At 39.2% G+C, this 17,173-nt stretch overlaps 1 protein-coding gene across 2 annotated transcripts in view; it reads right to left on the bottom strand.

The window, feature by feature from the left end:
- Positions 1-17,173, bottom strand: part of LOC21392166 — a 73,263-nt gene that overhangs the window by 24,161 nt on the left and 31,929 nt on the right. For both annotated transcript variants that reach the window (XM_024165122.1, XM_024165123.1), the window contains 10 exons: positions 7,337-7,415; positions 7,203-7,246; positions 6,860-7,054; positions 5,834-5,909; positions 5,170-5,250; positions 5,016-5,096; positions 4,439-4,515; positions 4,296-4,350; positions 4,139-4,187; positions 3,809-3,946 (listed from right to left, as the gene is read on the bottom strand). In XM_024165122.1, coding sequence (XP_024020890.1) covers positions 3,809-3,946; positions 4,139-4,187; positions 4,296-4,350; positions 4,439-4,515; positions 5,016-5,096; positions 5,170-5,250; positions 5,834-5,909; positions 6,860-7,054; positions 7,203-7,246; positions 7,337-7,415 — 875 coding nt within the window. The remainder of the gene's footprint in view (positions 1-3,808; positions 3,947-4,138; positions 4,188-4,295; positions 4,351-4,438; positions 4,516-5,015; positions 5,097-5,169; positions 5,251-5,833; positions 5,910-6,859; positions 7,055-7,202; positions 7,247-7,336; positions 7,416-17,173) is intronic.

Here is a 17,173-nt window from a genome sequence, read left to right as displayed (position 1 = left end):
GCATTCTTCACATCGAGTTGAAATAATGGCCAATCTCGGTTCACTGCTATGGACAATAGGACCCGGATAGTGTTTAGCTTAGCAACCGGTGCGAATGTCTCTTGGTAATCGATTCCATAGGACTGTGTAAAACCCTTGGCCACCAGGCGGGCCTTGAATCGTTCCACACTTCCATCTGCCTTGTGTTTTACCGAGAAGAGCCATTTGCATCCTACAGTGCGTTTTCCCGGTGGGAGCGTGGTGAGAATCCAGGTTCCATTCTTCTCAAGTGCTCGGATTTCTTCCAAGGTTGCTGCTTTCCATTCAGGCACTTGTAAGGCTTCATGAACGGAATTAGGAATCTGGACTTGATCCAAAGATGACACAAATGCCCTATCACCCGGGGATAGGTTGGAATATGTCATGTAGTTGTGAAGAGGGTGTTGAGTGCATGAGCGGACTCCTTTCCTTTCCGCAATTGGCCTATCTAGATCCGAGCCGTGATCTGTAAATTTTTCAGCCAGAGGAACATGAGTAAGTTTTTCCTTACCTTGCGGTTTTTCAAGGACAGTTGGAGCCGGATTAGACTCCTGGTTTTGCTGAGTTTGTACAGGCTCTTCTTGTCGGCGCCTTCTTCTTGAGTAGACAATAATCTCTTTATTTACTGTAGTGTGACTTGGGAGATGAGTAGGACTTAATAGATTTAACTCAGGATTTACAGGTTGAGATTCGGTTGGTAGAGGGTTTGCCAGTATGGGAGGTGTCTCGGCCAGTATGGGAGGTGTCTCGGCTAAGGGTGTCTCGGCTGAGGGCAGGGTTGGTAGAATAGTGGGAGTATCAGTGGTGACATTGGTTGGATCGGAGATTGTATCAATAATAGAGATCCAATTCTGTGATTCTTGCACATTGCTCTCCCCCTGAATTGCAGAATTGGGGTAGAAAGGTTTGTCTTCGAAGAAAGTTACATCCATGGAGTGGAAGAACTTTTTGGTGTTGGGGCAGTAACATTTGTATCCTTTCTTGTTGGGTGAATAGCCCAGAAAGATACACTTTGTAGTTCTCGCATCAAGTTTTCCCCGATGTTGTGAGTGGATGTGAGCAAACACTGTGCAACCAAAAATCTTAAGTGGCATTTGAGAAATGAGGTGAGAATTAGGATATGCGTCAAGGAAGGTCTGGCTTGGTGTTTTGTAGTTTAAGATTCGGGAAGGCATTCTATTAATGAGATAAGTCACGGTGAGAACAGCTTCGCCCCAGAATCTTTTGGGAACGTTGGAAGTGAATAACAAGGAACGAGCAACCTCAAGTAAGTGGCGATTCTTACACTCGGCCACTCCATTTTGTTGAGGTGTGTCGACGCAGGAACTTTGATGGACAATACCATGAGACTGCAAGTAAGGGTCAAGGACAGTGTTAAAGAAATCTCGGGCATTGTCAGTTTTGAGGACCTGAATATTTGCATGGAATTGGTTTTGGATCATGGTATGAAAGTTTTGGAAGATTTGGCTAGTTTCGGATTTATCTTTCATGAGAAATACCCAGCTTAGCCGTGTATGATCATCAACCAATAGTAAGAACCATCGAGCCCCTGAGATATTTTAGATTTTTGAAGGCCCCCAGATATCCCCATGAATGAGGGAGAATGGATGAGAAGGTTTGTATGGTCGTGGAGAATATGTACTGCGAGTATGTTTGGGTAGTTGGCAAACATCACAGTGGAAAAATTTAGAAGTTTTATTATTGAATAATGATGGAAAAAGACGTTCAAGATACATAAAATTTGGATGACCTAAGCAATAGTGCCACATCATAATAGCACTATCTTTATTAGAATGACTCATTGACTCTTGACTGCTGCCGGGTTGACTCTGGGGACTAGCACTAAGTGCATTACATCTCGGGTTTGTTGGTGGATTGTCAAATTTGAGAAGATATAGGCCTGCACAAAGCTCAGCATTGCCAATCGTCTTCTCCGAATCCAAGTCCTAAAATACACAAGATTTAGCAAAAAACTTAGTCTCACAGTTTAAATCTTTATTGAGTCTGCTAACAGATAGTAAATTGCAGTCAAGATTAGGCACAAAAAGAACTGAGTGAAGGGTCAGATTTTGTGAAAGCTGGACAGTGCCAGCTCCAGCAACTGTAGAGCATGAGCCGTCGGCAATACGGACAATGAGAGTGCTCGGACATGGACTGTAGGAGGATAACAGGGTCCTATCACCTGTCATGTGATCAGATGCGCCAGAATCTACAATCCAGTGGGTTGAGGGTGCCTTTGCGGCATGAAAGGCCAGAGTGTTATTACCACGCTGAGTGACTCCCCCTGTGCCAATCACTGACGGGTTGGTGGAGTGATGAGCCTGACTAAAATCAAGTGCTGCAGCATCTCAAGTTGATTCTTGGTGAATGGAGCTTGACTTGGGCTTTTGGATTCTTCAGCAGAAGCAACGTTTCCACGGCTCTCATGATCACCGGATGTGTGGTTGGGCTTCCAATCTGCAGGTTTTCCGTGCAGCTTCCAACAGGTTTCTTTGACATGGCCTGGTTTGCGCACCAGTGATCGCACCAGGGTCTTCCCTTGCGTGGCCTATTATCACTGCGATTCTGAGGAGGTCCACGTACAGCATGTGCAGAAGAGTCTTGGGCTGTGGAACTGTCCTTGTGGGTTACTAAGGCTAGCCCCTCTACATTCCCAGGCACCCCTGGTTGCCCCATCATCACTCTCTTCCGGCTTTCTTCTCTGCGGACCTCAGAGAAAGCCTCTCGGAGACTTGGTAAAGGCTTGGTACCTAAGATCCGGCCACGAACATCATCGAGAGCTTTATTGAGGCCCATAAGAAATTTAAAAACACGCTTGGTTTCCACGATTTTCTTGAAGCGAGTACTATCATCAGGGCACTTCCACTCGATTTATTCAAAAAGATCTAGTTGTTGCCAATAACGGGTGAGACTTGTGAAATAGGCAGTAATAGGGAACTCGCCTTGTCTGAGATCGTGCAGAATACTCTCAATATGGAAGAGTTCAGCAGTGTTTTCACTGCTGGAGAAAGTGTCATGGGCTGCATCCCAGATTTCCTTTGCAGTGGAGTAAAGGAGAAAATTCTCGCCAATTTCTGTAGTCATGGAATTGATCAGCCATGACATCACCAGGTTGTTCTCAGCTCTCCACACCCTGAATTGGGGATCATCTGGTTTTGGTTGTGCAGCGGCTCCAGTGAGGTAGTCATCACGGCCTCGGCCACAAATAAACATCATGACGGACTGAGACCATTAAAGGTAGTTATGACCAGTGAGTTTATGACCGGTCACAGGGATAAGGCTGCCTTCCGATGGGACTGGATTATTCAGGGATGGAAGAGCAGTGGATGAGGTACCACTAGTTGTGGAGGTTTGTTCAGATTCCGCCATTGAGGATCAAGGGAAAGAAAGAGAGAGAGAGAAAAAAAACTTGAGAGGAAGAGAGAGAGGAAAAAAAAATTGAGAGGAGGACTGCCGGTGATGGTCAGCAAGCGGAGAACAGCTTAGTGACCAGAAGAGGAACGGCGGCAGAGTTAGGGCTCAGAGTTGCTCTAATACCATGAGGAAATTTAGGAAGTAATCCTCTGATTTTTATTCATTGATTAACGGGTATATATATACACATAAGAGGAGCTAACCCTAGTCCACAAAATCAGGAACTAACAGATCTTATCTCCGAAATTTAAACTAGGATTACAATATATGTGAATACTCCTAATATCCGGGATATAACAAGAATCCTAACGTCTAGCTTGATTTTCTACAAATGGTAGCACAGGATATCATGCTAGCGAAGAGTGAATGCAATTACCACGACGTTCCCCTGCTACTTGTGATGACATCAAACAATGTCCTCGTATTAAGACCTAATCGGGCTCCAAATGCCATAGCCTCAGCTGCTGATGCTATATGAACTCCAGCAAGCAATTGATTGACCATCTTTACGACACTAGAAAACAGAGCATAAACAGAAATAAATAAATAAAAATAAGTAAATAAAATAAATGAAAAAAGAATAATAAAGAAAAAGAATAATAATATGAATGAAAGATGCCAATCTTTAAGTGCCATGTGACGTTGTATTACTCCTATCATCACCAGAATGTAAATGCGTGAAAAACAAACGTTGAGTCAAAAATACCTTGCAGCCCCACAACCTCCTTTGATAATGTAAAGCTTCTCACTTAGTTCTGTAAGCAATGCATAAGGTGCCATTTCAAAGTTATTTTTCAAATTCCTGAGACTGGATAATTAAAAAATGTGCTCTTCAGCTGGCTCTTACACAATATCCATAGTACCTGACAGAACTAAACCAGCACTCTTGAGAGCCTCATCTGCACCGGATGCCATTATCTGAAAAGGTACTTAAGTTTAGGAAATAGCAGTTAAATAAAATAAACAGGTGTTATTTTTGTAAACTGAAAAAGTTGTTTTTCCCAACCGTTAATGTTCCCAGGGAGGCTCTCTTAACACCACCGGAAACAGGTGCATCAATCAGTTTTAAATTCTTGCCTTCATCTGTATGCAGATACATATTTTCACAAAGAAAGCACTATTACATGGCACGAAAAATAAAGAGCATGTAACAAGAACTACATAAGAAAGGACATGGTTCATTGCATGACATTGAAACCCAAAGATTATAAGCATAATATATATATGTGTGTGTGTGTGTGTGTGTGTGTACGTATATAGGTATATGTGAACACACACGCGAAGAAAACAGAGAACAGGGAAAAGCACTGCTTTATTTCTTATTCTTTCTTATTCATAGAATGAGGTACAGTCGGCCATATAAAGGCACAGAAACAGAGCATAAAAAAGGAAAGAAATAAAAGAGAATAATCCTTTATGTATAAATGTAGGTTAATTATAGATCAAAAGAAGGAAGTCCAGTTCATAGAAATAACATGGAAAGTCTAGACTAATCCTTTATGTATAAATGTAGGTTAATTATAGATCAAAAGAAGGAAGTACAGTTCATAGAAATGACATGGAAAGTCTAGAAGTAGAAGTACTTAGCAAACGTTGCTCTAGTTGGCTCACAAATGCAGGAGACACGGTTGATGAAAGGACGACAGATGCTCCAGAAGGAAGAGCTGTTAAATGTAACATGTAGTGTTAGCGTCAATAACAAAAATATAGATGGAATTTTAAGAAGTACTTGTGCACCTGAAACAGCTCCAGAATCTCCATATAAAGCATTCTCAGCTTGAGTTTCATTTGTGACCATGACTACAAGCACATCGACATCTACAAGAGACATACAAAAAAAAAAAAAAAAAAAAAAAAAAAAAAAAAAAAAAAAAAAAAAAAAAAAAAGAAAAAAAAGGTTTTCATTTCTTAATTGCAACTTAAATTTTTAACTTTCTCCAATTAACGGCAGTGTAGGAGAAACAAGCAATTCATAATCTATAAGTTAGAAAGTGAAGCATTCTAGTAACTGATACCAGGCTGCAAAAATTTTATCCCATTTTTCTTTCCTCCTCCTAATTATCTTTTAGGTGAAAAGTTGAGAATTTCTAGGCGTCTTTAAGTTAAGAACTAATGATTAATGCAAAAATCTGCAAATATAAGCATCATAATTTCATTTCTTCTCTTGCTAGAAGTTCTTACTAATAATATCAATGCCATCCACAAATGATAGAGGATGCACATTGTCCATCCATTTAACTTTTTGAATATGAAGTGAAAAGTCCTTTAAGGACCAATAAGCAGGGTGGATCCGGTTAGGGGGAAGAAGGAAAACAAAAACAGTGCAAAAATTATACTATTGAGTGTTCAGAAATTAGTTTTACATATATTTACACATTTCAATTTATCTCCCTCAATTTACCTTTTGAAACTTCTGCCGGAGAGTTCCCAATCAAACCGCCAATGTTGGCAAATCTCATTAGTGTTGGTTTATATACCTGCATCAAAGGAAAGATACATAGATTGATCAATAACAATGGCGTTTTCAAAATACAAGCTCAATCTGCTAAACCTGTGTCATTACTTTGTCATGAAACCAAATGATACCAAAAGCTTAAGCTATGTGGAGGGGACCAATAGTAGTTTTTATATTTCAACACTCCCCTCAAATGTGGGCCGGAAAATGGGCAATCGTGTGGGTAAGGTAAATTAATTGGAAAAACCAACATGTGAAAATTAAATAATAAGCCCGAGACATATTATAGACTGAATACATCATGACAACTTAAAGGAAATAAAAATTGCAATAAGTTTGAACTCTGGTTCTCCTACTCTAATACCGTGTTAGTTTACCAATCCACCCAAAAGCTTAAGCTATTAGGAGGTGGACCAACAACAGATTTAATATTTCAACATAGGTTTAGAAAAAAGTAAAGTATAGTTGAATTATACATCCACACCCTAAAAGAAATCCATGCTTTTGCACGTAAAACCAAGCATAAGCATGTAGCTAAAAAGACATACTTTCAGGATGTGCAAAAAGTATCAGTTTAAGAACCACCTTTTTTTCCATTTAACACATAAAGATACGATTGATCCAATAACTCTACAAGAAATTATCTGAATTGAGGATAAGAAATAGAGTGCTGATGATTCTAGTAACTGTTATATAAACAACACTTTGCTTACGATAAAAGAAGAATAACTACCACTTACGGCACTATCCCGAACTTATAGACTTGCAGGATAAGTTGAACCAGGCCTTGCCAGAAAACTGGTCTCATTAGTGCTTTGTTACATGTATAGAGATGTAAAGGAGTTTTATCTTACCCTTCATGGATTGAGAAATGAAGCTAGGCTTAGATGTCGGACGGGATTGCCCCAACTAAACATTAAGTATTATAATCAGGAACTCAAAAAATCCAGAAAGTTGAAGAACAGAAATTACATCATAACCAACGACTGAACAGTTTGATTTCAAGAGGTGAGATGCCATGCCAAATCCCATTGCTCCAAGCCCAATAAAACCAATCCGGTTTACAGAATTTGAACTGGCTGTAATTTGCCTTGCTAGCTCCTCGGGGCTGTAAGTTTCAGCATTCACTGCATCTGAAATATTTACTCCAAATACTCTTTCACAAGCCTGTGAAATGTCGTAGAACATAGTGTGTATCATGAAGTGTAAATTCTAAACATAAAAAAGGATCTTCTGAGTGATTTGATCCCTAATATAGCATGAACTCTATCCACCAAATCTTATGAAAAATTTCATTTTGCAAATATAAAATAACCTTAAGAAAAGAAGCATCTTCGTCATCTCCAACAATTGAAGATCCTGAAAAAGGTAAAGTGTAATATCCATGATAATCAACTATTACAACTGATATGGTGATTGAGAACTGTACAAATGTTCAAAGATAAATACCATGAATTAATTGCTGATGAGCAACTGCCAGAAGTGGGAGGGGAAAAACAAGTGATTTTGCCTGATCCAGAATAGTAACCTAAAATGTGGAAATTCAATGAAGACCATGTAATGTAATCAGAGGAAAAAATTAAATTAAAGGTGCCAGGGAGAAGAGACTACAAATGGTTTGTAATTCACGATTCAACTTCCTCTAGCAAAAATTTTTCATAGATACCATAATTTGCTTTGGACTTACAAGATTATCACATTTCTTTGCTGATTAGGGAACTGATCTCTATCTTCTAGTTGTTTTCTTTCGTTTGAGTTTCATCACTTAAGGACAGTTCTCTGGTAACGTTCTTGTTTTCTTTCTTTTCTTGAAAGAGCACAAGAACTACACCCTAACCATATTTGAAATTGTGCAGAGCTAGGGAGCTCGCGCAATACTAACAGGGGATGGGCCCCACAATGGATGGGGCTGAGCTCCTATTAGTTACGATGCCAGGCTCGTAGAGACCCCAAGCATTTATGTTTCAAATGTGGTTGCCAACAAGAATATATCACTATCATTCCTATTTTCTACTAGGAATCATGTGTTTCTAGTTTAAGAAAATCGGTAAATGATACGTAGAACAACCAATACCAATCAGTAAGAATAGGTTTTTTAAGATGTGTAGAGAGAGAAGCTCCTCCTTCTCTCTAGAAGTTTAATGGTCTTAGTTTCTAGTCTTAGTCTAACCAATATCTTAAAACTTTGATCAGGATTTTAGAACTAAGCATAAAGTTTTCATTTTTAGATTGAACAATTTAGGGAGTGAGATTGAGATCACTGAGAGGAACAGAGCGCAAAATTTCTCAATGCAAGTGGACTTGGGTTGTGCAGCGTGGCTGTGTACAGAAGTCAACGAAGCTCTAACCAAGGGAAAGGAGGGAGGTTTTAGAAGATTATACAGAGGGTCAAGCTACAGATTAATATTGGAATGCAGCAGAAATAAAGGAGGGAACTTCATGAAGATTTCAAAGATAATGAACGGAGGTATAAGAAATATAGTGCACGTTTGGAGGTGGTTCCGAAAACGTTGTTCACGTTTTTCGAGGAAAAAATGAAAACAAGTAGAAAATTGCGTTTGGAGCAACTAAAGACAAAAAACAGAGGAAAATACAGGTACTGATTTCTCCCAAAACAGGAGAGTTTCTGAAAATGAATTTTTATCGTTTTCATTTTCTTGTTTTCATGTTCTCAGATCCATCTTTCCATCTAATCCTGAACCAAGTCTCAGATATTGCTTGCTTGTGAGATAGATTAGGAAAGTAGTTTATTTTTTAAATAAAAGAGATTCCTTAAAATAAGGATCTCCTTTAATTGAGGGATTTCTATACCTAATTAGGTGGTATGTTTTCCCTATAAAAGCCATGTAAATGTTGTACAGTTTAAAAGAGCAATATACAATTTTTCTGCCCCAGAAACCCACATGGTACTAGAGCTGTCCTCTCCTTGATGGCTGAAACGGCAGCTACAAAGGAAAGGAGATCCTCGGCTTCATCTAAGGGAGAGAGCTCTAATATTGGTGAACCATACCGAACCACCATGAATCGCGGGGGGCATTCTTCTCATATTTCGTTCCAACTAACCCTCCACAAATTGAATGGGAAGAACTACTTGGAATGGGCGCAATCCATGAAGCTGGCTATCGACGGCAAGGGAAAGCTAGGCTATTTGACTGGAGACGCGGAGAGACCTAAGGCTGAAGATCCGAAGCTGAGTGCATGGAGATCCGAGAACTCATTGGTCATCGCCTGGTTGATCAATTCCATGGCCAACGATAGGTAAACCGTACCTTTTTCTCCCCACTGCTAGAGATGTTTGGGAAGCGGTTAGGGAAACCTATTCCGATGCCGAAAATTTTTCACAAATTTTTTAACAAAAAATTAAGTTGTGGAAGTCTAGGCAAGGTGAACGTGAAGTGACTGCCTTTTACAATGAGATGGTGTCTCTGTGGCAAGAATTAGATCAATGCTACAATGATGAATGGGATAGTCTAACCGATAGTGTTAGGTTTATGAAGAAGGAAGAGAGTGATCGGGTGTATCTTTTCTTAGCAGGCCTAAACCAGGAATTTGATATTGGTTGTGGAAAGAATGCGGTTCAATATTGTCTCTAGGATTCTTGGAAGAAAACCCTTGCCTACACTTTGAGAGGCTTTTTCTGAGATTAGGAGAGAAGAGACTAGGAGGAAGGTTATGCTGAAAAACGATTCCGAAGTGAAACCAACCATTGGTGCTATCAATGACAGTTCGGCCTTTGTTTCAAGGAATGAATTAGAGAATGACAGGAAGAAGAAACCGTGGTGTGATCATTGCAAGAAACATTGGCATACATGGGAAAATTGCTAGAAACTCCATGGGAAGCCTCCGAATAGGAAGAAGAAGAATGTTCCAGACAATCGGGCACTCCAAGTATCCACTGAGAACAGGGGCAGCAAAGTACTCCAGAATCGCTTCCTTTCACAAAGGATCAACTAGAGCAATTGCACAAACTTCTCCAATCTCCTCAGTTCCGAGTAAACCCATCAAATTCTTCCAGTTCCTTTGTCCAAACAGGTAAACCTGTCTCTGTCCTTGTCTCGGTTTTTTCCAGCAGCAGCCCCAGTCAAAATAGTTTCTGGATCATAGATTCAGGGGCTACTAATCACATGACAGGTTGTTCCCAGTTTTTTTCCACCTATACTCCATGTGTAGGAAATAAAAAGATAAGAATCGCTGATGGCTCATTCTCGGCAGTTGCTGGAATAGGAATTATCAACATAAATCCCTCTATAATCCTGCATGATGTCCTTCATGTCCCTAACCTTTCTTGTAATCTTGTGTCAATTAGTAAAATTACTAACACTCTCAATTGTTGTACTGTTTTTAACTCCTCTCGGTGTGAGTTTCAGGAAATGGTCTCGGGGAGGACGATTGGCAGTGCTAGGGAAAGTGGAGGACTCTATTTCCTTGAAGGTGGAAGCAACTCTGGACAGCAAGTTCAAAATACTTGTTTGAACTCTATTTCTGTTTCTAATAATGTTATGCTTTGGCATTATAGACTAGGACATCCAAGTTTTTAGTACTTGAAACACTTGTTACCTAATTTATTTTGAAATAAAATCCATCTTCTTTTCGATGTGAAATATGTGAATTGGCAAAACATCATCGCTCTTTTTTCCCTTCAAGACCATATCAAGCTTCAAAACCTTTTTTGTTAATTCATAGTGATGTTTGGGGACCATCTAGAGTCACAACAATGTTTGGCAAAAAATGGTTTGTTAGTTTTATTCATGATCACACACGGCTTAGTTGGGTTTATTTATTAAAGGATAAATCTGAGGTAAAAGAGATTTTTAAGGTGTTTTATACAATGGTTGAGACACAATTTCAAGAAACAATCAAAGTGTTCAGAAGTGACAATGGGAGAGAATACTTTTAATGAAGTCCTAGGGGATTATTTTTCAAAAAAGGGGATAATACATCAAAGCACATGCCTAGATACACCCCAACAAAATGGGATAGCAGAACGTAAAAACAAACATATCTTAGAAGTCACTAGGGCACTACTTTTCACTCATCATGTCCCTAAGTATCTTTAGGGAGAAGCACTTTTAACTACAACATACCTCATAAACCACATGCCTACAAAAATCTTGAACTTCAAAACTCCTCTTAATACCTTTAAAGATGCCTTTCCAACTTCAAGATTGATGTCTGATTTACCTCTAAAAGTATTTGGTTGTAGTGCCTTTACCCATATACATGACCAAAATAGGGGAAAATTAGATCCTAGAGCTCGGAAGTGTGTTTTTGTAGGCTATGCTCCACACCAAAAGGGGTATAAATGCTATGACCCAAGAACAAGAAAAATGTTTGTTACTTTAGATGCAACTTTCTTTGAAGATCAACCATTTTGTGATAATCATCTTCAGGGGGAGAGCCTAAGTGAAGATTATTCTGATTTTCTTGATTTCCTTGGCACATCTGATAATGTTCAAAGTCCAAATTTCATAATAAATGTGGAACCTAGTGATTTGACTAATGAAAACTTGGATGCTGGAACTATAGAGCCATCTCATAATATTAGTGGACATTGAAGTAATGAACAAACAGGTACAAAAAAGCTACTTGTCTACTCAAGAAGGAACCGGAAGCAAGGAAATAAGACTGACACTTCCCAACACTGTCAAGAGTCTACACCTCAGATCATTCAAAATTCTATTGATGTTCCAGGTAATCCTCATAAAGCCCCCACTCACATAAATCTTCCTCATCAAGAGTCCAGTCAGTCCGTACCTACTCCCATAAATCCTCCACATCAAGAGTCCGCACCTGTGTCTGAACTTGACCTTCCAATTGCTCAACGTAAAGGTGTCAGAAGTTGTGTCAAGTATCCAATGTCCAATTTTGTTACTAGTTTTTTCTGCGTTTGTCTCACAATTATCTAGTGTGGAGATTTCAAAGAATGTGCAAGATGCTCTAGAGGTTCATGAATGGAAAGGAAGCTATTCTTGAAGAAATGAAGGCTCTTGAAAAAAATGGAACATGGCAGGCAATGGAGCTGCCGAAGGAAAAGAAGACAGTTGGCTACAAATGGGTGTTCACAACCAAGTTTATATCCGATGGGTCCTTAGAAAGATACAAGGCTCGCATGGTGGCTAAGGGGTTCACTCAAACGTATGGTTTGACTACCTTGAGACCTTTGCACCCGTGGCAAAGATGAATACTGTCAGAGTGCTTTTAACAATTGCAGCTAATCTAGACTGGCGACTTCAACAACTAGATGTGAAGAATGCATTCCTCAATGGCGACTTCGAAGAAGAAGTCTATATGGATCCACCTCCAGGTTTTGAGAAGAAGTTTGGCTCAAAGGTATGCAAACTAAGAAAATCCCTGTACGGCTTAAAACAGTCACCGAGAGCTTGGTTTGAGAGGTTCACTGAGTTTGTAAAAAAACAAGGATATGCTCAGGGACAAGCACACCACACCATGTTCACAAGGTACTCAGCTGGTGAGAAGATAGCTATTCTTATAGTTTATGTTGATGACATTATTCTTACTGGGGATGACGTGATAGAAATGGAGCGGTTGAAGCAGTGCCTAGCCTCTTGAGTTTGAAATCAAAGATCTAGGTTCACTAAAGTATTTTCTTGGTATGGAGATAGCTCGGTCAAAGAGGGAAATTGCGGTGTCTAAGAGGAAATATGTGGTGGATTTACTTAAAGAAACTGGAATGAGTGTATGTCGTCCTGCCGAAACACCCATTGATCTAAATCATAAGTTTGGGAGCAAGGAAGGAAAACTGATAAATACAACTCAATATCAAAAGCTAGTGGGAAAACTAATTTACTTGTCACATACACGGCCAGACATAGCATTTGCCGTGAGCCTAGTAAGTCAGTTTATGCATTCTCCTCATGAGGAATTGAAGCAGTCTACCGTATCCTTAGATACTTGAAAAATTCTCCGGGAAAAGGCTTATTTTTTGGAAAGAACAAGTAGCGAAGTGTTGAGACCTACACAGAGGCAGATTGGGTAGGGTCTATACAGATAGGAGGTCTACATCAGGCTACTGTACATTTGTGTGGGGAAACCAGTGATTGACAGAATGGTGTGGCTCGTAGTAGTGCTAGGGTATAGATCAATGGCACATGGAATTTGTGAAATGGTATGGCTTAAACGGATCTTGGAGGAACTGAGAAGACCAGTGATTATGCCTATGAAGTTGTACTGTAATAACAAGGCAGCCATTAGCATTGCCCATAACTCAGTCCAACATGATCGAACTAAACATGTTGAGATTGACAGGCATTTTATAAAAGAAACGATCGAGGCTGGAGCTATTTGTATGTCCTTCATTCCAACATCGCAACAAGTAGTAGATATTCTCACAAAGGGATTATTCAGACCAAGTTTTGAGTTTCTTATTAGCAAGTTGGGCATGATAGATATCTATGCACCAACTTAAGGGGGAGTGTAGAAATAAGGAAAGTAGGATATTTGACCTTGTTTCCCATTTAAACCGGTCAATTAGGGGTTGTCAAATAGACTAGGAAAGTAGTTTATTTTTTAAATAAAAGAGATTCCTTAAAATAAGGATCTCCTTTAATTGAGGAATTTCTATACCTAATTAGGTGGTATGTTTTCCCTATAAAAGCCCTGTAAATGTTGTACAGTTTAATAGAGCAATATATCATTTTTCTGCCCTAGAAACCTACATTTCTCAATACAAGTGGACTTGGGTTGTGCAGCATGACTGTGTACAGAAGTCAACGAAGCTCTAACCAAGGGAAAGGAGGGAGGTTTTAGAAGATTATACAGAGGGTCAAGCTACAGATTAATATTAGAATGCAAATATTGGAATGCAGCAGAAATAAAGGAGGGAACTTCATGAAGATTTCAAAGATAATGAATGGAGGTATAAGAAATATAGTGCACGTTTAGAGGTGGTTCTGAAAACGTTGTTCACATTTTTCGAGGAAAAAATGAAAACAAGTAGAAAATTGCGTTTGGAGCAACTAAAGACAAAAAACAGAGGAAAATACAGGTACTGATTTCTCCCAAAACAGGATAGTTTCTGAAAATAAATTTTTATCGTTTTCATTTTCTTATTTTCATGTTCTCAGATCCATCTTTCCATCTAATCCCGAGCCCAGTCTCAGATATTACTTGCACAAGCAGCCTCTACCATAGAAGATATTTATATATTATATTAATTAATAGTATAACTCATTTGGGATTATATTAATTATTTAATATATTATTTAAAATACTATTACATGTTTTCAAAAATGTATAACTAAACAGAATTTCAGTTTTTTTTAACTGAAAATAATATCTTAATAAAACTACCAAACGCATTTTCAAAAATGATTTATGCTTGAGATTGAAAACATTTTCATTTCTTTTTTAATACCAAAAACAGAATCATTTTGGAATGGGTTCCAAACACGCCTATAGTGATTCTAGGGGAGTATGCTTTTCAAGGTTGGGAGAAGTTCAGACGTTGTATTCAAAGTTTTTTCAACAGGAGCAATCATCAGGCAATTGAGACGACAGGAGTAAGAGTTAGTAAGGACTGTCCTTCCGAAGGAAAGAGGGTAGAAGTGATAAAAGCCTGCAAAACGACAATAGTAGTTGTAAGGGGAAGTGTGGATGCTGACTAGAAGATGATTAACGATATAATCCGTAGCAGGTTATCAAAGTTGCTGGAGGTGGTTCCTATGGCAGCAGATAGAGCAGTGATCTGGTGCAGGGATGAAGAAGAGAGAAGTTTGTTGTTGAATGAAAAGTCTCTTATTTTGCAGAAAAAAACACCATAGTGAGAATGGAGCCATGGTCAATTTCTTCTCACTGGGAGCATGTTAAGATTGAGCATAGGAGTAGTTGGATTGGGATTGAAGGATTGCCTCTGAATCTATGGAATGCTCATGCGTTCAAGATCATAGGCGAAGCTTATGGAGGATCACTAGAGGTCTCCAAAGATACTTTAGACCGTTTCTTCCTTACATTTGCAAAAAATAAGGTTAGAGGTTTAAAAGGTCTTATGCCACCTATTCTAGAAGTCCCATGTCATGGTGAGAGAATACATTGTTGGAAATGGCAGCAGGCTGGCCAATTTATCTTTTGGGCCTGTTCTCTTTATTTTTGTCTAATGGGCTCCTATTTTCTATTCTAATTTAGCTGTTGAATTCTATTACGATTCCCCAATTTTTCTTCTCAGCCCCACGACCGCTTCTTTCTCCTGTTTTTCTGCAGATTCGTTTTTCCAAGGGTGCGCACGTTCACATTTCAGTTTGATATAAATGAGGGGCTGCTGTATATTGAACAGATATGAAAAAGAAAACTCACTTTTCTTCAGTTTTGTTCTGAGCTACTGCTTAATTGATCTCCAATTTCTCCTACTGCGAGTGCACACTTCTGGAGAAGGTTGTGTAAACCTTGGGGAGCGACTGGCATTCATACTTGCACCTTTGGGTCTGCCGAAATCGCTTTTAAGGCAATGGTTCACCACGGCACAACAATTTCATTCGATAAGTTGTTCTTTGTTATTGTCATTGATTTTCGTTCTACCTAATTAGTATCTGTTTCCAGTTTCTTCTCCAACAATTTAAAAGCGATTTTCGTTTTTGGTTTGTCATGGCCGTTACTTTGAACAAAGCTATACCCGATTTGTCAAAAATTGAACCATTAGATGGAACCAACTACAAACGCTGGTCCCATAAATTGCTGATTTTCTTTGAACCGCTTGAAGTTGATTATGTGTTGTTTTCGGATTCTCCTCTTGCTGGAACTGACACCTCCGGAACCCCCACTGACTTAGCTGCAACGCCTCCTACTGTCCGTACTAAGTGAACGAGGAAACAAAGAAAAAATATGAAAAAGACAACAAAACTGTTAGAGGGCACCTTCTCAACCATATGTCTAACCCGCTTTTTGATATGTTCATCACTCATAAATCCGCAAAGGAGATCTGGGACTTGCTGGAAAAGAAGTATGGGGCTGATGATGCAGGGAAAAGGAAGTATGTTGTGGGAAAATGGCTGCAATTCCAGATGGTCGATGACAAACCTATTATGGAGCAGGTGCATGGATATGAGAACCTGACCGCTGATGTGGTCAACGAAGGAATGAAGATGTGTGAAATCCTACAAGCAAATGTCTTATTGGAGAAGTTCCCACCATCCTGGAGTGACTACAGGAACCAACTCAAGCACAAGAAAAAGGACCTGACCTTGTAGGAGTTAATCAGCCACATGCGGACTGAAGAGGCTAATCGCCTCAAGGATAAGCAAAATTCTTCTCCAGTTAATGTTCCTAAAGCTAACCTTGTTGTTGCTAGTGATTTTTCAGCTAAGGAAACATTCAAGAACAGTCCTAAGAAAGGCCAGAATATCGCAAGAAGCATAATCGTGTCAACAAAGGTGGCTACAAGATTGAAAAGAATAAGGCTAAGCTGCAGTGCTATGTGTGTGGAAAAACTGGTCATAAGGCTTACCAATGCTACCAACGTCGTGGACAGCAAAAGGCAAATGAAAAACCTAATGGAAAAGCTGCAAATCAAGCGAACCACCTTGAATCAGATAAAGTCATTGCTGCAGTGTTCGTTGAAGCAAATCTAGTGGAGAACAAGTGTGATTGGGTGCTGGACACGGGAGCTTCTAGACACTTCTGCGCCAACAAGGACCTGTTCCACGACTTTGAAGAGGCAGCATAAAGGGAGTGCGTCTACATGGGCAACCAAAGTATCGCTGGAGTCTTCGGTAAAGGGAAGATCTTCCTTAAACTCACTTCTGGAAAAACTTTAGCTTTAAACAATGTGCTTTATGTTCCTTCTCTGTGTAGAAATTTAGTTTCTGATGCTTTATTGAACAAGGCTAGTCTAAAAATTGTGTTAGAGGCTGATAAAGTAGTTCTGACCAGAAATGGGGAATTCGTGGGGAAGGGATATTTGAATGAGGGTCTCTTTGTATTGAACATGGTTTCTAAAATTGCTAATGGTAGTTCTTCTGCTTCTGCTTATATTGCTGAATCTGTTAATTTATGGCATGGGAGCTTCTGTTAAAAGACTTAAACTTTTGTTAAAAGACTTAAAAACTAAACTTGTCCTGCTGTGAATGTGAATGAGTTTTCTAAATGCTCTGTTTGTGTAGAAGCTAAATATGCCAAGAAACCATTTAAATCTGTTGAAAATAGGAAGACAGAACTTTTAGAATTGATCCATACAGATTTGGTTGATTTCAAGAACACATTTAGAAAGGGAGGTAAAAAATATTATGTGACTTTTATAGACGACTTTTCTAGATATACTAGAGTTTATCTCCTAAG

This window comes from Morus notabilis, unplaced genomic scaffold, assembly GCF_000414095.1.
Source record: "Morus notabilis unplaced genomic scaffold, ASM41409v2 Scaffold747, whole genome shotgun sequence".
Lineage (NCBI taxonomy): Eukaryota > Viridiplantae > Streptophyta > Magnoliopsida > Rosales > Moraceae > Morus > Morus notabilis.
Note: the sequence above shows the minus strand (reverse complement) of the source record. Positions and strands in the feature narration are given on the sequence as shown.